The 23,099-nt window shown below is 44.5% G+C and overlaps 1 protein-coding gene across 1 annotated transcript; it reads left to right on the top strand.

The window, feature by feature from the left end:
* The first annotated feature begins 2,405 nt into the window (after positions 1–2,405).
* C1QTNF12 (C1q and TNF related 12) lies at positions 2,406–23,099 on the top strand. Its single transcript, XM_039367261.1, has 8 exons — positions 2,406–3,430; positions 11,420–11,536; positions 12,546–12,657; positions 12,752–12,933; positions 16,950–17,058; positions 18,662–18,752; positions 19,144–19,222; positions 20,574–23,099. Exons 1-8 carry the CDS (start codon positions 3,236–3,238, stop codon positions 20,670–20,672), a joined length of 984 nt encoding a protein of 327 aa, XP_039223195.1. The 5' UTR covers positions 2,406–3,235; the 3' UTR covers positions 20,673–23,099.

A 23,099-nucleotide genomic window follows, 5' to 3' on the forward strand; every position in this document is an offset into this window, starting at 1 on the left:
AATCAATGTTTGCCATCACATTTTCAGGAAAAGTAAAACCTCTGGTTAAACCTGGCTCCGTTGGTGACTGTGTTGGCTGCAACCTGGGGATTGCCTTGGTGGTTCCTTATCCAATTACTAACCAGACCTCGCTCCATTTCTGGCCCCTCCCTACGGAGACTAAGAGAGGCCAATTCTGAGAGAAGACAGGCCAAGACAGACGTCTCCACTGATCCAAATGGCTAGGCTAAAAACAAGCCATCGTTTTAAAACCATGCTGATTGCATGGGCCCAAAGCCCCGTAACCACTTAAGGAAACCTAGAACTATGTAATAGTTAATAGCCCATCTCTCTTCACGCTGTATCTTTTTTCCTTCTTCCCCCCCCCCCACCATAAAAACTATCTTGCATTCCTTGCAAACTGCTGGCAACCATCCTTTGTTAATAATATTTAACTTGCTTTGGCGTCGCCTACCGCTTAAAGCTCTGCTCGGGTTAGCTGCAGACAGGCTGCGAATCTGTCAGGGGCACTCGATGACATGTTAATAGGACAATCTGTCATATGGCAGCTCAGCAGCCCAGACAGTTCTGCAGACCGTGGCAAAGGCAAGTTTTTCTTGTGGTTGCGTTTCGCTCCTTCCTGGCTTCTTTACTTATTCCCCCCCCCCTTCACATCGCAGAGGCTTGCGTGCGTGTCTGGAGTGGAGCCTTTTGATTGCATGGCATCGCAACACGGAATATGGTGCCAAACAGAGCCTCGTCTTCAATTGGGGGGGGGAATTTTTTTATATATATAAAGCTGTCATTGTATTTTGGCCTCCCCCCCCCCCAGCTTCAGATAAGCTCTTTGCACAGTGCAGTTGTTGGTTCAAAATGGCCTTGACAGAATGGAAGACTAGGCTGAAACTCTTGAAATGAAATCTTCTGAATCTGGGTACTCCCTCCCACTTGATTTTGGAGAGACGCTTCGCGGTTTACGGGGATCTGGGCATATAACTGGGAAGGAAGTAATGGGCATGTTCTACTTGTAATGGACCTTTCAACAGTGGTGTAGCAAGCAATCGATTCGAAGGCAACGAAATAACATCGAAGACAAACCTTTACAACGATTAAAAAAAAAGTGCAACTTGCTAATTAAAACCAGCCCATTTGCAGCAAAACACGCAATCCCGGGCCTTAAAAAAATCTTGTTGATAAAAGCAGCCAATTTAACCAAAGACTTGATAAGCAATTAAAATGTAAAAGTCTCTGTTTGCAGCCGTCATCTAGGTAACCCATTGCCAGATGATTGACAGCAGACAAGCAAAAGGTTGGGTTTTTTTTTCCTGTGTGTTTTCACAATAATATTCTCTTTCCCCTGCACCTTTAACAATTAAAAGTCTACAAATCCTCTGAGGATCTCATACGATTCGGCCTGGCTTTCTAAATCAGAGCAGCACAACAAGCTTTAAAAACTCATAAATACGTGCCGGTTTCCAAGTGCCCGGGTTTCGATTACGTGACCACGAGCACGCTGCAACGGTCGTAAGTGTGGAAAGTGGTCCTAAGTCCCTTTCTCCAGTGCCACTGTAACTTTGAACGGTCACTAAACGAACGGCTGTAAATTGAGGATTACTTGTGCATCTTTCTAGGAATGCTCTTATGCTTGCTTACTCTCTACCCGCATTGGTGCTTCATAAACTGACGGGACGCTTTCCCTGTGTGGATGGACTCTTTGCAAGCTTTAATAGATCATTGACTAGTTGTTGGCTCTTCACCTGGGAGCCTTATTATTATCTACTTGCTTTAAGCTGAACGCCAATCCTCTCTCTCGCTCTGGATTGCCAGTGTGACAACAGTGCTTAGGGCAATAGGCTAAGATTGCAGACATCCAGGGCCAAGGGCTTCCTGGGTTGGTAAACCCACTGCGAGGGCTTTTTGCCAGCCTAGACTACCTTACTGGTGCAGGCCTTCCGAGGATAAAACTGGAGGTGCCTTGCCTTTTCCGATCCTTGCGAAGGTGACCTGTAAATGCAACAAGTACCACCGGTGAAAGCGGGAAGCCATTGTCCCAACAGGCACATAATGCTGCTGCACATAAAGAGGCCAATGTTGCGAGATGGAAAAGAAGGTCTGCAAAGGGCTAAACAAGACACAGGCGGGGGTGGTGGTGGTGGTGGTGAAAGAAGCGAGTTCTGATTTAAATCTCTTTGGCACAGGGGGGGTCAGAGTCGGCTTCCCCTGACAGCCTCCCCTTAATAGGAATGCAAAAAGACCAGCCCCGACAGCTCTTTAGAATGTGGCCCCTCCCTCCCCATACAAATTACCCTCCCTTTTCCCTCTCTCCCCCCCCCACCTCTCCTCTTTTTCACTCCCCTTCCTTTTCAAGTTGATGCAAAACTCTCCCACAAAAATTGTATTTATTCACTGCCGTACAACTCCAGGGAGGTTTCTGCCAGCTCTCAGCTGCCAGGCAAGGAGCTAGCAATTTCCTATCAAGCCCAGAGAGAGGGGGGGGGGCATTGGGACATTCCTCTTGGGAAAGGTGCTCTAGAGAGAAGATTCAGCAGCAAAGTTGGTTAGGAGGGGAAAGCGATGATGGTCAGATTGTTTCTTAGGTGGCAGAAAAAATCAGGCACCCGGAAAGCTGGGATTTGAGAGTTTTTTCTTGCTTTTTTTTTTTTTTTTTTTTTTAAATAAGGGGGAAATTGTGGACTTTTACGATTTGGGACATGGCACATCCAGAAATGTGAAGTAAGCAACCTCTGCCAAATTCCCGATGTATAGATAGATTTGAGCAGACAGCTTTGGAAATCAGCACGTGTGACATCGGACAGACTAGCAGGAGCCCACTTTGGCCCCTGGCCTCTGAGTCTCCAGTCCTTCTCCTTTGGCTCTGCCACTATTCCGAAGGGGCCTCCACGTGTTCTGCAACGTTTGACCCTCCAGCCATTTTTTTTCCCAAAGGAGAAGAAGATGAAACGGGAGAGGCCAGTGGACCTTCTGCTCTGAGCTGGCAGCTGAGAGCTCAAGTTTTTGTTTTGAGAACCTGCTGTCAGAGGGGAGCGATTCCTCAACGTGGGTCCCTTTGGCGTGGTTGATTTTTAGCAGGCCGTCCAAAAGACGAAAGAGCAATGGTTACACGTTGCTTGCAAGTGGGATTAGCTTGGGATGACTAGAAGTAAAGTGGCTTTACCTAGAAAAGACAAAGCCAGCACCCCAAGTCTGATTTCCATTTTGAGAAGGTTGCTTCTCTCTTGCTTCCCCCGTCTTGAAGATGCTGTCCCCAAAAGACAGAAGACGACACTGGATTTGGTTTGTCCTGGCAATGCTGATCTGCCAAGAGTTCCCAAATTTCTCGCTGGTGGTGGCCAAGAAAGAGCGGAAGAAACTGAAGGAGCCTAACCAATACATGGAAGCTCTCAACGCAACAACTCTTTCCAACAGTGAAGAATTGAACGGACACTCCAAGGTAAGTGAGGGACGGCAGCAAAATTGGGTGGGCTTGCTTTTCCCATTTGATTGGCGTCTCCCAGGTGAGACAAGGGAAGAACAACTGGTTGACATTCCCAAGACTCTTCTCACCCTCCCAAAAGATAGCCCCTGGTCCACCAAACGGAGCCATGGTTTCCGCAAAGGCCTTTTCAGCAGAACTTGGGTTCGGGATGACATTCTGATGTCTGGTTTGATGCCATCTACTCTGGCAATAGTGTTTCAGCGGGTGTTGAAGGACAGGTGAGACCAGGAAAGTGAGCTTCTGTTATCAAAGACAAGTGTATCGGACATTGGCAAGACCTCCATCCTACCCTGCTTGTAGGATTTCCCCGTGATAACCTGTCGGGTTGGACATGGTGACAAGGGAAATTGGTCTGATCAATCCAAGCAATAACTTTTGGAGAGATCTCCGCGTAGCCCAGAAACTTGAGCAGAAGGATGGGGGGGGGGGGGAAATTATCATTTCCGTAACTGTCTCCATTTGCCAGGTTGCTGGTGACGATGGCATGTCCACGGAGGCAGATCTCTGGGTAACGGGGAATTCCACCACCGCTAGCCCCCAACACAGCTCGGCCATAGGCCAGGCTGCAATCCCAGTTGGCTGGACTACAAACTCCATGCTTCTGGGGTTGGATGGAGAGGGAATCCAAAACCTCTGACAAGGCAGCTTGAGAATGGAGGGGGTTGAAGGTTTAGAAGAAGTGGGATTAACTCAAGGTGGGAGAGGTGAAGGGGGAGGTTTATAAAGTTACAAGCCCTCAAGGTTTGTGAAAGTGCTGCAGAAATAACTTCACCATCTCATTCTGGCAACCCCTGCCAAAAACCAGGCTGGCAAAAAAATAAAATAAAATCAGGATAGACAGAAGTGTTTATTCGCATCCAATGTCTTTAGGGGCTTAAGTTCGTGCCAACTACGTTTCCTTTATCCCATTTGTTTGCACCAGGCTTACCTAAGCTAGACAGTGGGTTCCCCCAAATTCTCTGGGGGCTTGCAGTGAAAGGAAGCTAAAACAAACTAGCAGCAGTCAGCAGAGAGAAACAAATAGCCAACATGTCAGGTGCTAAGCTTGACTGGGAAGAGGGTCCTCCAATTGACTCACCCACGAGGGAAATTATCCCCTCAACTGCAGAAAAGAAACCACCTAAGACCAGCATGAAGGAAAATGTGGTGGGCTGAGGGGGATGGAAGCAGGAGAAGAAAATACAGACCTTGCAGGATTCAACTGTGCCTCTAAAAGTTCCAATTCTTCCTAAAAAGGAAGCAGCTGGAGGCCCTCAAAGGAAGATGCCTATTATTATTTTATTTCCATTCCTATATTCCAACTTTCCAAGGCGACTTAATGTGTTTAAATAAGAACAAAATTTACATTAAACTTAGACCAAAAAAAACCCTAACAGTTTAAACAGAGTTTTAAGAGTTGGATCTGTCTGGTGATGGATTGCTTAAAGCTACGTGCATCCATGGTGAGGTGCATTCTATCTCCAAAGGGCAAGCAATGAGGACAAACTGTCACATTTGTGAGCAGGAGGTTAAGATTTGAAAAGATCCCCCCCCCTCCCCTTATCAAATAGTTTCCTATTCCTGAAGTTGGTAGCAGTGAGGAGCATTTTATAAAAGCATTTTTATAAAAGAGGATCTAACAACAGGAGAAAGTCTTCCCCACCCCATTCGGGATCTCTTAGACGTCTGTTGCCACTGTGAGTGATGAACTGGCCTTGAATTGCAAACATTAATCCTGCAGTTAAGACCAAAAAAGGCAAATGGAGGATTTCTGGAGGATTTGCACAAATCACCAAGGGTTTTTTGATTTATCATCCCACGCACGGGCTACATTTATCCTGTTGAAGCGCTGGAAGAGCCCGTCCACGTTCCAAGATGCATGGAAGAGGTCTTGTTTTGTTGATCGGCCTCTTCTTCTGACCCTGTCAGCAGAAAGAGGAGAGGTAGTGCCAAGACTGGAGGTTCTTGCTCTCCCCAAAACTGGTACAACAGAGCAGTGGGAGGACCTCAAGGGAACCAGTAGCCTTCTAAATGTTAAGTTGCCTTTTTCCAACAACTAGCGTAGCTAAAGCTTCTAGACAACGTAGAATCCAAGCTGGAAGGGGGACTTCGGAGACCTTCTAGTCTAGCCCTCTATTCAAGGCAGGAGCCCTTTTTAGATCCTTGTCTATTTTTGAAAATCTCCAGTGATGGAGCACCCACGTAGTTCTGGGCAGTGTTGACTGAAACCTTCAGCATTGGCAAAGATATTGGATTAGATCAGGGTGAAGATGGAGAAGTCTGAAGTCCTTTGAGTTGTCTCAAAACGCAATTGCCAGCTGGCTATGGCAGTGGTGGTGGGTGTGGGTGGGACAGTTCAGCAACATCTTTAGAAGCTGGCATTGTCCCTTGACAAGAAGAGCAAGCTTGCATTCCTGGAGATCTCAGATCTGAGATCTAAGAAACAGGAATATTTCCTGGACACCTTCCTCAAGCAGCAATCTTTCACGAGATAACTGCAAAAGAGTTCTTTTCCACTCCTTATTTCGTAACTAGTGAAGCTGGCTTCCTTACCAGGATATCTCCCTATAAAAGAGATGCGTCCCAAGTCTGCTTCTGGCTACTAGCACAGCCTCTTTGGGGTCATAAAAAGGATGGGTATATAGGTAGTCCTCAGCTTACGACGTCAACGAAGCCCAAAATTTCCATTGCTAAGCAAGGCAGTTGAGTGAATTTTTTGCCCCAGTTTATGACTTTTCTTACCCCAGTTGTGAAATGAATCACTGCAGTGGTTAGTAACACGGATGTTAAGTGAATCTGGCTAACTTTGCATGTTAGAAGGCTGCAGTGGCGTTCACACAACCCTGGGATCCTGCAAACCGTCATTAGCCAGTCCGTCCAAATTTTGGCCGCATGGCCATGGGGATGCTGCGACGGTCGTAAGTGTGAAGTCACTTTTGCCAAGGCTGCTGTACTTTTGAATGGTCGCTAAACGAATGATTGTAGGTTCAAGGACTACCTGTAGGATGGGACCCTTGTGATTTGCAACTTGTGATCTTATCTATCCTGGTTATGACACCAGGGGGAGGGAGCAAACAACAGTCTCAGATTCCCAGCCCACAAAAGATCCCTCTGTTTGCTCTTTTTTTGGGGGGGGGGTGCAATCTGAACCTCTTAAACTGGAGATGTGGGGAAGAGGGTCTGCCAACCAGGTGCTCCGTCAGAGAACCAGAATTCTTTCATAAGGAAGGTGGTTTTTTTTTCGTCCTCCGTTTGAACTGGCGCCACCGTTTTGTGGAACGCTAGCCCGACTTTTGCAAAGTGGCCACGGATGTTTTGCAGATGCTGTGTCTCTTGGCCAGCGTGGGACTGAAACAGATAATCCCCAGCTCCGAGGTTCAAAATCTCTAATAGGTCCTTTGTTCTGACAAGAGGTTCAAAATACTTTAAAATGCCATATACTGCTGAGCTGTGGTTGTCTGTGCAGAACTAGGTAATTATCCCTGGTGGTTAATTAACTAACAGGGGTAGTTTTGGGAAGTAATTAACCTCCAGAGGGGAAGGCGGGACAAATTCCCATTCTAGACAGCCCTGAAAGGCAGTTCTTATCTACTGTACTTGGGCAATTAGAGTTGTGGGTCAATTGACTGGGAAGAGTGTAGTTTTATGACAACAACATGCTTTTTCTAGATCAGAGACTGAATTTTACCTAAGAGGTAGTTTCAGGAAGGAGGTTATACGTGCAGTAAAAAGGCCCTGTGATCCAATGCTTGGAGAGAAAAGCTTAGCAATAAAAAAAAAGGGGGTGGGAGGCGATTATATTTATTTGCACTTAGGCTATTATCGGTTGCAAGGCAAGCAAGGTTTTGGCTAAATCAGAAAAAAACAGCTTGTGGCCCTCCACATGAGGGTGAATTCCAGCTCCCATAAGCTTTAGTCAGCATGTCAACATCAGAGGACGATGGGATTGGAATCCAGGAACTACAGTTCTTGGACGACTAAGTAGAGACGAGTTTTGGGGAGGCACAGAGATTAAAAATAAAAGTAGAATGTTTTCTTCCCCACCCCAAAGAAGAAAAACACACTGACCAGACTGTAACTATTGGCTAAAAGAGCATGTGTGTGTGTCCATCTTGGGCTTATCTGAATTGACTAGAAGTAGATTTTTTTTCCCCCCCTTCTCTCTCTCTCTCTGCTGAAACCAACGGTTGCCAAGATAAAGAGAGTCTGGCACACTTATTCAATGGATTGCTCATGCTGGGCCAAGAGGATTAAATAATACTACCACAAGGGCAGAGTGATCATTTTAACCATCAGTCCTCTATTTGATTGATAGCTGGTGGGGCGGTTGGGCAGCAGGCTGGCTGCAAGCGAAGGAAGCAAGCAAGCCAGGGACAGCAAGACGGGCAGGCAGTCACCAGCCGTCCAGAGTTCCCCAAGGCCCTTGGCATGCAGTCCCTTTTGGCGTGGCTCGGGAGCCCAGCTTTCCTTGGGCAGGACAGCAGCTGTTTTACTCATTTTGGCTTCTTTTCCCATGCTGTAACCCCCTCCTCGTTTTAAGCAAGATGACCTTTGCGTTCTTCCCACAATTTTATGAGTGAAAAAAAAAGTTGAAACCCCACGTCACTTCTTCTTCCTCCTTCCAAATCTCCTTTTTTTTTGGCCAGCCTTTCTGAATTCTGGGTCAAGCAGGCAAACTCTGAAAGGGGTCCCGCCGCCTGTCCACGGTTCACACATTAGAAAAAAAAAAAAAAAAAAGCCGCAGGGCTGTTGTGGGTGCGTACACTGTCCAGGTAGCTCTCACAGCCATTCGTTTAGTGTCCGTTTGAAGTGTCGCTTAAGAAAAGCCATAAAATGGGCCCAAACTCGTTTAACAATTATCTCACTTAGCAACAGAAAAGCCATAAAACGGGCCCAAGCTAATTTAACAAATATCTCACTTAGCAACAGAACCTTTGGGCCCAATGATAGTCGTACGTCGGGGCCTACCCGTATAGGCAGATGAACTTTGTTGGCCCCCAGATCCAAAACTGAAATGCATTAGGAAGTTTTAGAAAGCCCAGCTCTCTCTTGGAAATGCAAAGCCAAGGGAATCTTTCAGCTCTCCGACTGCTTTCTTATCACTTGATGTGAAGAAAGTGTTTTCTTATCACTGGACACACTTGGAGCAGGGCTTTCGATTGAAATCCTCCATCAAGTTCTCCAGATCAAAGAGAATCCATCAAAGCCAAAGGCCAGCCCCACCAATTCAGTATGTTTACCTCCTTCCGCGGGAAGCAGATTAACCCACCACCCCATCTTACTTTAGTTGTCAATTCTACATCGTGGTGGAGAAATGGAGCCCAAATTGATCAGGGTGGTTCCCGGAAGCTTTGCCGAAGAAAATGGCAAAAGAGAGCAAAGATTGGGATTAACTAGGCGGGTGGAAATTGGCTGCCACCCCCAAAATTCAACTTCATGTTTTTAACTTTCAATGCCCTCTTGAAATTTAAGCTGGCCGATGTTCCGCTCTCTCAAAGCTTCTGCAACACAACTTATAAGCTTCCACTTAAGGGAGGAGAAAAAACTGGAGGACGTTTTAAGGGAATCCTGGAGTTATTTGCATATAGTGAGTGAACCAGAAAAGGATGCTTGAGAATTGGTCCTTTTTCCTTTTGCCAAGAAGCTCGTTTCACTGATAGCAATTTGGGGTCCCCGGGGGGGAAACAGTAGAGTCTTGATCCCACGCCAGCAAAATCTACTTGGCTGGAGGGTGTGCCTGACGGATCCAACATTGACACTAATTATTCAATTACCGTGGAATGCGCTTAACGCTCCGCTAGAAGTGACTCGGATTCCCTCTTGGCTCACCGTGCAGACAGCTGTGGTTCCGCAAACATCTGCCTGGGGCAACAGAGGCTGAGGAACCGGGGATCTTTTACAATTGCCCCCCCCCCCCAGTGGCCCTTTCGTTTATAAAAGAGGGGAAAGGGTGTTTAAAGAGGCTATCAGGATCCTGGAATTACCCTATGAAGGAAGACTTTATCCTTGTTGTTGTTAATTGCGAAGTCGTGTCCGACCCATCGCGACCCCATGGACAACGTTCCTCCAGGTCTTCCTGTCCTCTACCATCTTCTGGAGTCCATTGAAGTTCACACCTCCTGCTTCAGGGACTCCATCCAGCCATCTCATTCTCTGTCGTCCACTTTATCCTTAGCAATGTCCCAAGTGAGAAAGATGGCAGGAACTATACAGAAAATGTGAAGAAGAAGCAGGGTTTTGTTTTTGTTTTTCTATCTCCCAATGGACACCGAACGGCCTGGCTAATCAAACGTAAGTTTTAGGAGAGCATTTGTTTTACCCAACATATTTTTTTTTTAAAGAAGAATAAAACCTCATTTTAAGTTTCCGAGGCCATTGAATGATTCTCTCGTTGGGGAGTGTCTGCCTTGTGGTGTCAATCCGTTCGTCTCCACCCTCACTCGAGAGCAGAATAATGACAGAATAACCGAGTTGGAAGGGATCTTGGAGGTCTTCTAGTCCAACCCCCTGCTCAGGCAGGAAGCCCTACACCATTTCAGACAAATGGCTGTCCAGTCTCTTCTTAAAAGCTTCCAGTGTTGGAGCAATTCACTGCTTCTGGAGGCAGGTTGTTCCACTGGTTACTTGTCCTCACTGTCAGGAAATTTCTTCTTAGTTCTAGGTTGCTTCTCTCCTTGATGAGTTTCCATCTGTTGCTTCTTATCCTGCCTTCAGGCGCTTTGGAGAATAGCTTGACTCCCTCTTTGGGGCAGCCCCTCAAATATTGGAAGACTGCTATCATGTCACCCCTAGACATACCCAATCTGCTCCATTGTTTCCCCCAGAGAAATCCTACAAGGGGCAACGTGCATTCAAACTTGCATTCTTTGGTTATTTCCTGGAATCTGGGGTTGCTGCTTCATGGAATGTCGGCTGACCAATCCGGTCACAGACATCTGGCGGGGGAAGCTGTGATTGGGTAGAGCCTCCAGGCTTGTCTGTGGGCACGTCCACCTGGCTGAAATGGATGGGCTTGCTTTGAAGCCTTCTTTGAAGCAGATCCTGGCCTAGCCTGGGGCTAGCTTGGTAAATGAAGCAACAATAAACCAATTGCTGGGCTGCAGTGGCACAGTGCTTCATGAGATGAATTATCCTTCCCTTCTCTTAGATAGGAAGTCAGTAGACTAGTCTGGATAATGATCTTTAAAGTGGATGGGTAGCAGTTTTCTGGATCTTTGGGAATGCTGTTTAGCAGGGCCAAGGAATGAACCAGGGACCTTAGCAAATGCAACAGACAGTATGTGCATTTGCAGAGTTCCAGCAAACTGATTGGAAGCCAAATATAGCAGACATTGAGAAAATATTTGGAGGTGGCTGGCTAATATATTTAGCTGCGTAAATAGCATCCTTTTCATCTATGTTTCATCTATGTGGTTGGATCTTATCTTTTCATTGGCTGGATTCTTCAATGCATTGTATCTTTTGACGGCTTAATCAGAATCGCATTATGTCCTAATCAAGCACATATAGCTTGCTCATTTCTTTTCCTGGTCTGAGGGGGGCCAGTTGTCTCTAGTTCCTGGTGTTCCCCAGCTGTATTTTATTTTTAAGAGCACTGGTACAAATTACTGTTTTAGTAAATTGAAACAACCCCTTCTATATGTCATTGCTGGCTTTTAACCTCCCCTCTTCTTTCTGTGGAATGATTGTCATCTCAGTTTTCCTCTTTCCTCTTGGATCCTTTTTAATCCCCACAGAGATGAAAATCTAGAAGAAGGATGGGGGGGGCAGGGAACCGAAAGGCTATCAATTTCATATCCCCTCTCTCCTCTATGGAAATTTTGCTTCTTGGATTTCAGATCCAGAATTAAGAACTGGAAGGTTCATAGGCAATGAAGGGAATGGAAGATTTCTCCACCTGCCTGCCTGCCTGCCATCCCTGGCTTACAGAATCTCAGTGTCACTGTTTACTCTTCCTTTCTTTAGATGCTAGAGTCCCCAGACCCGCCCATCACCGATCCACGCCGGACATGGATTTCATTTGTACAGCGTCCGGGTGAAGGCAGCAACTCCAAAAACAAATGCAAAGGGAAAGATAAAAAAGTAGGTTATTTCCGGAAGCTTTTGCTAGCTGGTAATGTTAATGATGACCATGACGATGACCGCAATGCATTCAAATGCTGCAGGGTGGGATGGTCTGGCCCTTTGGACGTTCTAACTAGCCAGATGACCAACGGTTAGCTAATAACCATTGTCAGGCTGATGATGTGGGATCTGCAGAAAATTAAGTGATCGGCCTTAATGGGACCCTCCATTGCACCCACTAATTTCCCTTGCTGGTTTATTTTCTTCCCAGTGCCATATATACAATTGGAGAGGGGATGCAGTGTTGCTTCATGTGCCATGTTGACAAAGAGTTTTCTCCCCAAATGTGGGTGATTCTCTAAAAGGTGTGTCATTCTCACCGTTACTTACGTAACACTGACTGGCATCAGCAAAACAGCATGGATGCAATCACCAAGTATTAATTTTGATTTTACTCAGATCAAGGGAAACTACGTTTGGGATGAAAGCTTTTGTGTGGGAAAAAAAGCTTGGTTTTTGTGTGCACCTTTATTTCTCTTCTGAACATCTAGCAAAGCTGGCCAACGCTACACTTTTCTCTCTTTTTTTCCTACACTGATCTTACTTTCCCGGGATACTTTTTTTTTTTTTTTTGCTGTTGCCCTAGTGACATTCCATGATGCTATCCATTCTAGTTGAGTCATTGGCCATCTCTGTGCCCAAACAATCCCTGGCATTTTGTCATCTCCCCCATGATGGCACCCTTCTCCCACTTGGATATCCTGTATGCCCCATGGAAGGATTGCAGGGAGGAAGCGAGATTGAACAATTCCCTGGAGATGTGTCATGTCCACATGTTTACAGCTCTTTCAGAAGCAGTGACGATGGTCTTCAAAGACTTTGACCCAGCTTAGCAATGCCCCTTGGTTTCTCAGAACAGGTCCAAATCAAACCATGAATTTGGGACTTGGCTAATGAAATGGCAGTTTATACTTCTGCATAAGACGGTTTCTGAACGTCTTCTGTTTCCCTATTACTATTTTTCTAGCGTGGTCTTGCTGGACCCCCGGGGCCCCCAGGTCCTCCAGGGCCCCGTGGTCTTCCTGGGGCTGAAGTCACCCATGAGGTCTTAATGCAAGAATTTAAAGAAATGTTGAAAGGTAAACCAGCTCTTCTCCAGCTCTTCTTTTTTGACTTTACTGGAGACAAAGATCGGCTCAGGGTAATCCCCGCTGCAACCCTTTTTTCTTCCAGAAGCTACCGAACGGCGAGCATCTCCAGTTCTCCCAGCCCATCCCAGTGAGATGCCTGTGATGTTACTGCCTCTGGAGGAGATTTCTCTCTACCGGCGAGTGGAGGAAGCCTTCCATTGCAAGCTCAAGGGGCAAATCATTGTGGACAAGAAAACTTTGATGGAACTCCAGAACTTTCAGATGGTGAGTCAAAGGACGAGCTCTTATTAGGGGTTTGGAAAACGCAACAACAACACAGGGCCTGATTACAACGCAAATAGATTTGGAGTGGGCTAGTAGGGTGAAAGCCACTGGAACTGGGCTTGATCCGAGTGAGGCTTCTTAGTTATGGTAGCATAACATCTGGCAGTGCTTAGGCACCTTGGCTCTCTCTGGGAAAAAAAAAGGTTCCTATCAGGTAGTATCCGAATTTGGGATTCAGCAGAATTTGGAAGACCAGCAGAAAATCCCAAAGCTGTAGACTAGACTGGGTGGTCAGAAGTAAAAGATGTCAGAAAAGTCCATTTATATACTGTTGCCAACAACCCCTGCATGTAGTCATCAGCAGTCGAGATTGCCCAGAGAAGTCTTGCAGTAGGATTAAGTAGGAAAACTATGGAACTATATTGAAATGTGTTGGCTGATTCCAACGTTTGTTTTCTTTGTGCTGGAGTTGCTTTTTTCCTTTGTATGAGTTCTCCTTATGAAAGACAGAGCCTCCGTTGCTGTGTTTGTAGCAGCTAAGCCTTTTTTTTTTTTTTTTTTAAAGAAGAGGTTGGCAACACGGGGGAGTGGAGATTAGAAAAACTGTCTCTTTGAGTCCAGGCAGGGTCAAAGTTCTCCCCAGGGATAACGTTGGTGCCACTCTAATTGGTGTGGAGAAGACATCTTAATAGCCATCAGTGCACAGGCCAAGGTTGAATTGAGCTGGGCTGTGCTTTTCTAATTAGGCTTGGCAGATTCTCAGACGCCTGCCTTGCCAGCCAGCACATTTGTGCCATCTTCAGCGGGCCTCAGCCAGATTGGGTTAGAGCATTCCTACAACGATGTATCCGAGGCACGGCTGCCTGTGGGCCCAGCCAGCCCGATGACAGAGTCCTGGCTGGTCGTGATGAAAAGAAAACGAGGCTATTGTCATGAAGGTTTCAACACTTTCATTGGTGGTTGCGTTCACAGCCATCTCCACACAGGTCTCTTAATGAGCGTTTGATCCTCCATCAGCGTACTTCGGTTGCTCTGCGTTTGCAAAGTGCAATTATAGGGCTGGCTTTAAAAAACATGTTTTCTTTTTCTAAGCCATTTGGAGAACATCTCTGAAGGAGAGCACATCTATCTTAGAGAGGGATGACCATCTTAATTTAGGGATGTTGATCTTTAGGTCACCCAACAGAAGTCATCTGAAGCACGCAGAGAAGAATATTGGGAACTCAGCAGGCACCCCAATGTTGGTTGAAAGAGTGTTTCAAAACAAAATTAAGGGGAAGGGATTCTATATCTGATGCAGACCAGCAGAAAATCCCAGAGCTGTAGACTAGACTGGGTGGTCAGAAGTAAAAGATCGCGGAAAACTCCATTTATATACTGTTGCCCAAAACCCCTGCATGCTCTGCATGTAGTCATCAGCAGTCAAGCATTCTGGGACAGTAGAATCAGTTAGAAATGTAGGATGGCTCCAGGCTGAGATCTGATTTGTGTCTCACATTTTCTTCCTAAGCGCTCGAGACTATTTAAAAAAAAAAAAAAAGAAATATCAGTAAAGAGGTGGAAATAAAATAATTTTGTTTTGTCCATTGCCCAGAATTAAACAAAGGAGGGTGACTGCATGTTGTAGTGTTTGAATCCAAAAGGATTCAGCATTCCATTTTCTCCTGAAGGTGTATTCATGTCATTTGGGAGAAACAAAAGACCCACTTTTTTGGGGGGGGGGGTTTACAGGGTGGCTCATGGCTCTATTATCCCCCTTCCCCAGCTATAATTAAACCAATTTTGGAATCTTGGAGGCTTAAGGGCTGTGTCAGGGAAACTGGCAGATTGTTCTAACTGGCGAGCAGTTTAACCTATTAGCGTATCACGATTAATTCCATTCCTTCCTAGAGCACCACATTAATTCTTTCTCTTTGTGAGTGTGTTGAGAGAGTGGGAGCAAGACGTGAAGAAACAGGAATGTTTTTTCAAGCGGTAATTTACTGGTGCCGGAAAACTGCTTTCTATTTTCAAGTCAGCGGTTTTTAGGGGAATTAAGTCACTGCCTCTTGATTTTTGTTTAATTGGTTTTAACGAAACAGGCAAGAAATTGGAGCTGTCAGAAAGCACTGCCATCTCCAGAAAAGAGGGAGTAAACCTCAGAAGGGGATCAAAGAACTGTGAAGAAAGTCAAGACTGAGAACCCTGAGTCAAATTACTTCATCGTCCACTATCTAAACCAGGTTTTTGTTTTGTTTTTTCAAACTTGGCAAACTTTGAGATATGTGGACTTCAACCCCCAGAATTTTCCAGTCAAGCATACTGGTTGGGAAAATCTGGGAGATGTAGTCCACTCAATCCCAAAGTTGCCAAGTTTGAAAATCAGTGATCATTCAACACAGGAGCCTTTCACGGCAATAGCGCACATCAGTTGGCAGACATTACAGATTGATTGTTTCATATATGTTTAAGGCTTGCAACCCTCCTTTTTCTCCCCAACAAAACAGTTCATTGCATGAGCCCATTTCAATTTAGGACCACGATGCAAGAGAAAGAAATGGGTGAGCCTCAAACTTTTTAATACCCGGCCCTATTTTTCTGCTCCCACTAGAGCGGTTTGATCCCAAATGTGTCATAATCTGTAATCTTTCCCCAGCCTGATTGCCCGCCACTTTATATAATGACCAAGCAGTAGATAGTAAATAGGATTTAAAAGGAAAAAGTGAGGGTTTCCTATATTCTTAGGAACACTAGCTTGAATGGTTAATCCTGCCAACGTCTTAATCTTCCTTCTTTTTTTAAAAAAAAAAATTATTTGGATAGCATCTTCAATTCACGTTGCCAATTTAGTTTCCCCAATTCTGACATGGCAATAATAAGATGCCAAATTAATAGATTCCCCCCCCCAAAAAAATAAAAGTTCAGTAAAGTTCATTTTCTCTTTCCCCCCCCTGAATTTGAGCCAAACCCGCACCGCAGGAGCCAAAACTAACAATAAACATGCCACACTGGGTTTATTTTAACTTAAGTCCGATAATCTTCCTTGCAAGCAGCCTGTCTAGAGCAAATTCGCTTGTCGGGAAGCTGCTAAACCAGCGGCTTTAGGCCTGCTCAGTTGCCCGACACTCTTTATAAAGTAACAAGGAAAATAAAGTCCCGGAGCTTTGCCTCTGCAGAAGAAAGCAATTAGGTTGCTTAAGGGAGGTGTGAAATTTGCCTTGAAACACTTTGGGCTAGTCATCTTTAAAAAAAAAAAAAAAAAGACTTTTTTGGCTCCTTTTGAAATCCCACAAATGTTTTGCTGACTTAAAAACAACAGCAGGTCTAAGGATTTGTCCATTCGACTCTGCTGTTTTTCTTTGAAAGGTTTTGGGGATTTTTCCCCCCCTTCCCCATTGCCTCTCCTTTTATCCCTCTTAAATTTGAAAGGCTGGGAATTGAACCTGCAGACCTCTGAACATAAAGATGTTCAAACCACTGAGCTAAAATTCCTCTCTGCCTTAGCCGAGAGAGCCCAAAGGCCAGGCTAATGGTATTGACCCTTTCGTAACTCCCAGCGCAAAATCTTTCCAAACTTCTGCAAGTAATAATAATAATAATAAAAATCATCTAGGATTGTGCAAAATCTTGTTTTCTCTGACATATGTTGCCCCGGGTTGCTTGACTGCAAGGATTTGGCAGCTTCCAAAACAATTTTTAGGAAACTCAGCAGATATGTTGCCTTCAATGCCAAGGCAAGAGTCAGACATAGACTGTGGATAGGAGACCACCAAGAAATCACCAAGGAACAAAACAATAGTAAATTACTTCAATATTGTTGCCAAGAAATAGCTCAACACTATCACCAGTGGTTGAGTTTTAGGTTCTTACCTGTTCATGCAAAAGTAATTCTTTCCCAAATAAGGCAACAGAAACAGCACATAGTGTATATAAACCTAGCTCATTACACCTCTTACACATTATGGAATGGAAATAAAGAATGGTTGAACTGGTGGGAACAATATTTCAATTCTATTTTTCCTCCCTTTCTCACACAGCCTTTAGCCAAAGGAGCTTTTCTCCGAGGATCTGGATTAAACTTAACAACTGGCAGATTTACAGCTTCAGTATCTGGAATTTATCAATTTTCAGCCAACGTCCATGTAGGTGAGTGATAACATTTATTTATGTATGGGTTCGAAAACTAATTTTTCTTTCCACGGGCAATTCTCTGGTTTAAGAGAATGAATATTGCCCCCCCCCCAAAAAAAAAATCTGTGCTGCCAAAGATCATGGCCAGGGGAGAAAAGCACGAGATGTATTTTGCTCTAAAAATGGAGCAGGATAAAATCAGTGGAAGAGTTTTGTATACATTTTTTTGCTCAAAGACATATTTAAAACTCTTCTGGTTGATTTTATCCTGCACCATTATTTTCGAACACTTAATACTTATTGGTTGCTGCTGCTCATAATCATGTGCATAAGAAGCCCCAATAGTTACAGATCCTAATACATTTAAAGCTTAGATTTTTACTATCAGTGACTTTCATGTTTACCATGTTGCATAAAAAAACATTTCGTGGACAAGAAAAGGAACAGTGGCTAAATTTGTCCACTGCTTGCCTCTCAAGAGAACAGTGAGGGAGTGTATGAGGTTCACAGTGTGTGCTATTTGTGTGAGGAAGTCAAAGCAATGCCACCTAATCGATGACGGAGATGACCAAGGATAGGATCCATGCAATAGCTTAGTTACACAATGGTGTTCTTCTGAATCTCAGGACCTTGGACAGCTCCAAGCATCCAAATTGTTTTAACCAAGCTTGTTTTATCCTCCCTGGGCTGTTTATCTTTCTCAGTTTCCGCTTCCCTGTCATCTATATACTATAACAAAATAGTTAACAGGAAAAACGATAACAATAATAAACATATTATATAAAAATATAAAAGTAATAAGGATTATTATTATTAATAATAAAAGAAAGGCAAAATTGAAATTCCAAAAATCCCTTTTTAGCAAACTGTTGTTGTAATCAACTCAAAAAACATTTACCACGGCTTCAATCCCAAATCATCCCAAATATTAACCCTAATGGGTCCCGGATCAAATATCCATGTTTGTTTCTTAATACCATCTCTTATCAATTGCTGGTTCATTGAATACAATAAGTCCAATCTCCAAAGCCAATTTATCTTACACTCCCCAAAAAAACCAGATAAGCTCGTTCCCCAATTAAATGTAATAAGTTCATCTTCCACTCTCCTTCATGCCCCTTTAAAAAAGACCCATTTGCCATTTATCCATCAGAGGCTTCTCTGCTATTTTATAACAGATTCCTTTCTTTCCCAAATGATAAGCCTTGCTTTGTGTTTTCCATGTGGCTGACTCTGGGAAGTGAAAAGAAGATTTGGGTTAGAATAAGGGGATAGGTCTTAATTTAAGAAAGGGCCTGCTCCTCATTGTGCTTATGGGCTCGGAACTTAGTTTCACTTCTTTTGTTAAATTGCTCCATAGGACGAATCCAGTTATTTCTTCTCCTTCGGTGTCTTGGTTTCTGCTCCCAACCATATTTATAATTTCTGAAGGGGGAGAGGAACGGTAAATTGTCATTTGCTTCAACCAGGCCCAGGATTCATGGTCAGCAAGTATGGAAATGAGAAATGGGAAATAAGAAATCTCACACCAACCGGAAGGCCGTTACTTTTTTGGATTGAACGCTAAAAGAGAAAGGCTTTCTTTTCAACACTGTTTTTCTTTCTCTCTCTCTCCAAGACCACAGTGAGCTGAAAAGTAAACTGCAGCTTCGAGCAAGAGACAACGTTCGGGTCTTGATCTGCATTGAATCCCTCTGCCATCGATACACGTGAGTATATTTGAATTGCCCGAATTGTGGGACTGTTTTATCCAGGAACACTGGACACCTACCACAAATTACCTTTGGCATTTTAATCCGGTTCCTCCTACCTCTTCTTTCTGCAGGAACGGTGCATAGTAAACTTCTGGTCAGTTTGGAAGAGGCTTCCTTTTTTATTTTTCAAACTAGGCTTGTAGACACCTACACCAGAATTGGCTAAAGAAGTCATGTTGTGAAGGGGAGGGGAGAATAAGGGTTTCCATAAGTGCCACCGTTTACCAGACATGTCACTGTTTTAATCTGTGAAATACAGCCAGGCTTGTCAATCTGAGACCCTCCTTCCTATCTGATGCCATCCCAGCCAGTAAATGCCTTGTCTCCTTCTTTTGCACCTGTCTAGATCTTTGGAGGTTATTGCTGGGCTGGAAAGCAACAGTAAAGTTTTTACTGTTTATGTTCATGGATTGCTCCAACTCCAGGTAAGGATTGTGCAACAGAGAGTCCAGATTAATTCTGAGTTCCAGGAACTTTGCCCATTATCTCTTTTCTGAGTTCAAATGCCGCCGGCCAGACACTCTCCAAGTGTGTCCAGTTGTCCTGCCCGGTGAGTCCAGTTCCAACCAGGTCATTCTAGGAATTTGCACTAACTAAAGGCTGGGTATCAGAGGACACCAGGTAGATGGTTATGTCAGAGATCTTTTGTGACCAACTGAATGGGATGTCATCAGGATTCAATGAGTTGTTTTGAGAATCCATTAGAGACCCCTTGGATAGCCCAGCTCTGCTCACTGGACACATAATTTCATATCACTAGCATCTCCCCCAAGATTTTATTCATGTTGGTGCCCATGGATGATCTGTCTTCTTCTACGGGTGTCATCCCTGCCTACTGCTTTGTCATCTCCAAGTCCTAGCTCAGTGGTTCTCAACCTGTGGGTCGGGACCCCATTTGGGGTCGAACGACCATTTCACAGGGGTTGCCAAACAACGCAGTCCGCCATTTTGTTTCCCCCTTTCCTTAGCTGTGCTACTCCCTTTTATTCTATTGGCTTTTGAAAGCCCATAGAATAGACTCTCTTGAATAGAGTCTGATTCTATTGGCTTTCAAAAGCCAATAGGAATTGTCCAGGCTGTCTCTGCCCTGCTGAGCCCTCCAAAAGTCCCATTCTGCAAACGGTGCTGCACCAGTTGAGTACTCCTCAACTTACGACCGGTTGAGTAGTCCTCGACTTACGACCGGGTGGGGGTCGCGGCATTAAAAAGGTTGAGAACCACTGTCCTAGCTCCAGAGAAAGTTTGATTGGACTAGACAACCATTTGTCTGAAACAGTACAGGTAGCCCTCAGCTTGCAAGCACAGTTGAGTCCAAAATTCCTGTTGCTAAGCGAGACAGTTTTTAAGTGAATTCGGCCCCATTTTGCGACTTTTCTTGCCGCAGTTGTTAAGTGAATCGCTGCAGTTGTGAAGTTAACCATGGCATCTCCGTTAACTGTGCTGGTCAGAAGGTCGCTAAAATTGATCGCGTGGCCCGGGGCCTTGCAACGGTCATAAACAGGAACCAGTTGTCAAGCATGCGATCATGGGGATGCTGCAACAAATCTAAGTGTGAAAAATGATCCTAAGTCACTTTGTTCAGTGATGTTGTTAACTTCAAACATTCCGTAATGAACTGTTGCAAGCCGAGGGCAGCCTTCATAGGGTCTCCTGCTTGAGCAGGTCCCTTCCAATTCTGTTATTCTGATTTGTTGATTAAGCCAACGGAGTTTCCGCATCCATGGATGTCGTGTTTATTTTTCTCCTTCCTTTCTCCCATGTTCCTTTATGGCACAGGCTGGACAATACACCTCCATCTTTGTGGACAACAGCGCTGGCGCCCCCGTTACCATTCAGAATGGATCTGACTTTATGGGCATGTTTGTGGGTGTTTAATGCCCAGACTATCTGCAACGGAGAAAGGAGGGGAAGAAAACACATCAGGCTTGAACTCTGAACCCTGCCTGCCCAAAGGACCCCCTTCCATTTGCCATTGGTGTTCTGCAGCTGAATGAAGCAAATGTCTCTTTTTTTCCCCCGCAGGAGGCATAGTAACAATCCAAGAGAAAGAAAGAGGATAGTTCATAACACAGAACCCAAAACCCAGATGTAGCGTCCTTCCATTGGCTGAATCAGATTTTCCATCTCAGAGATCCCAGGAAATCTCTCCTCTGATTCAAATAGGAGGCTGGGCATCAGAGCTTATCTGTAGAACCCGTGTTTCCCATATATTGCATGCTCAGGTATCTCCTAGATAGGTGGGATCAGAAAAAAAAAAAGTCTGTCTAGTCCTTGGAAAGCTGCTGCCAGTCCTGTAGGCAGGTTGATGGAGTAACATAAACCTACGGTTTCTTATGTCCTCCATCTTGTGTTCTGAACTAGCCCACATGATGGTTGTGGGCAACGCATCCGTACGTTCTCTCTTTTCTGAGCCCAAGGAAATGAGTATGGTGTAATATGCTGAGAATGGTCCCAGAATTCTTCTCTGTTCCAATTCATTTTTTTTTTTGATCCTCATTAGTTTGAAGATTTGGGGCCCTTTCAGATTTACCTTAATATTTCAAAAGTGCTTCGCAGCTTAGAGCCAGTTTATACCTGGGCGAAAAATTCTTCCGGTAAGTCATTTTATTAGGAGTGGCTAATTTGACCTGGAGTGATTTCTAAAGGGGTAACGCTTCAGGGCCTTCCATAAATGTCTTTGGTTGCAGAAGGACCCCATTTTAATTCTCAGATCTCCAGCCAGGGCTAACAGAGCTTCTTACCTGAAATTCTGGAGAGCAATTGAAGTGGCTTAGGAAAAGGCAGGATCCTATATTTCTCCCCAAAGGAAGCCTGGGATAGGATGATTGAAATAATTATACTGACCAAATCTAATCCGACCATTTGGATTTTGCGTTAGGGCTAGGAGACGAGACCGTGTCAGTTGAAAACGACATATCCATGTTGGCATAGTTTAAGTAATAGATCCCCTCTTCTCTCTTCTTGCACGTCATTCGTGTTACGCTCGTGATGTCTGCTTCCAAGCTCAATTTGAAGAAATGGTGCCAGCGGTTTTTAGAGTTTTCTACCAGGCCTTGGGACTTGCGTGTGTGCTTTTAAACATGCCCTTAATAACCATTATAATGGAAAGAACTGTATATTATTTAAACTCTTCGTGCTTGACCTTAAGATCCCAGCCTTAATGTCGGAAGGTCGTGCAAAACCAGATCAAGGCGCAGCTTCCATACGAATGAACTGATTTCGTCTGAGACAGCTGGCTTTGTTGCGATCGTTGCCAAGTGAAAGGGGAGGATAAACATGATTCTCTGCCTCACACATACACAAAGAGGTGGACGTATAGGTACACAAGAAACTGCAGAGGTGAATAACCAAGTCCCGTCTTTGGAGATGCTGAAATCAAGGATACAACCTTGGGATTGTTGGAAACGGTCAACGATCTGACTCAGGACAGTGCTGAAGATGGAAGCAATCCCATTCAGACTTTTGTGGGGTTTCAAAGGGCAAAACAAAATGCCACGTGACATAAGGGGTTGTCCCCTTCCCTGTCTGTGACACCTTAATTTATCCGTTTGCAGCAGGTGACTTTTGCTTTTTGTCCTCCTCTGACCCCAACAGCAGGTCAAGGATGAAATGGTGGGATACTCTTTAACTTCTGCTCACCCTAAAGAGGCTGAGGGTTGAAAGTAGTTAGAACAGGAAGTGAATTCGCACTGGCAGCCATCTGCGTCCGATAGACAGCAGCTCTATTGCCAAGTAGAAACCAAAAAAGTTGTGGCGGGCCTAGTTTCTCTCTTCTACAATTTCAGAATGGTCCAGATGCAGAGGAATGCCTCTATATAGGTGTGAATAACTGCCCAGTTTGGAACCAATTTGATAGTATGATTACTTTCTGGGAGAAATTATAAAGTAACTATGGGAAGTCCTTCAAGGATGTTAATTTCCCAAGCTTCCGGTCTGATTTAGGGAGCTCGGTATGCATTCCTTTTCCTTTTTGGAGGGCTGGACATTTTGAGAAATACACAATGATGTCAGGATACAGACGAAATTGTAGAAAGAATTGCCGTAAGGATAAATGTGACAGAAGACGGCCATTAGGGACAGCAGTCCCAATTCTTTTCCTATGTTTAGTCCTGCCTAGATGACCAAAATATTGAGGCTGGGTGATACTTTTTATTTTATTTTGAGGTTGAGGAAGATTTCAAAAAAATTGGAGGTGAAAAAAAATTCAAAGCAAGTGCAACCATTATAGCAAAATGTCTTGGCTTTTCTTTGCTGTCTTATGTTTTAATAAGATACATAAATAAATCTGTATATTTAGCCGCA

This window comes from Crotalus tigris, unplaced genomic scaffold (assembly GCF_016545835.1).
Source record: "Crotalus tigris isolate CLP2741 ecotype Arizona unplaced genomic scaffold, ASM1654583v1 scf7180000020588.15403103151:6194809, whole genome shotgun sequence".
NCBI classification, from domain to species: Eukaryota; Metazoa; Chordata; class Lepidosauria; order Squamata; family Viperidae; genus Crotalus; species Crotalus tigris.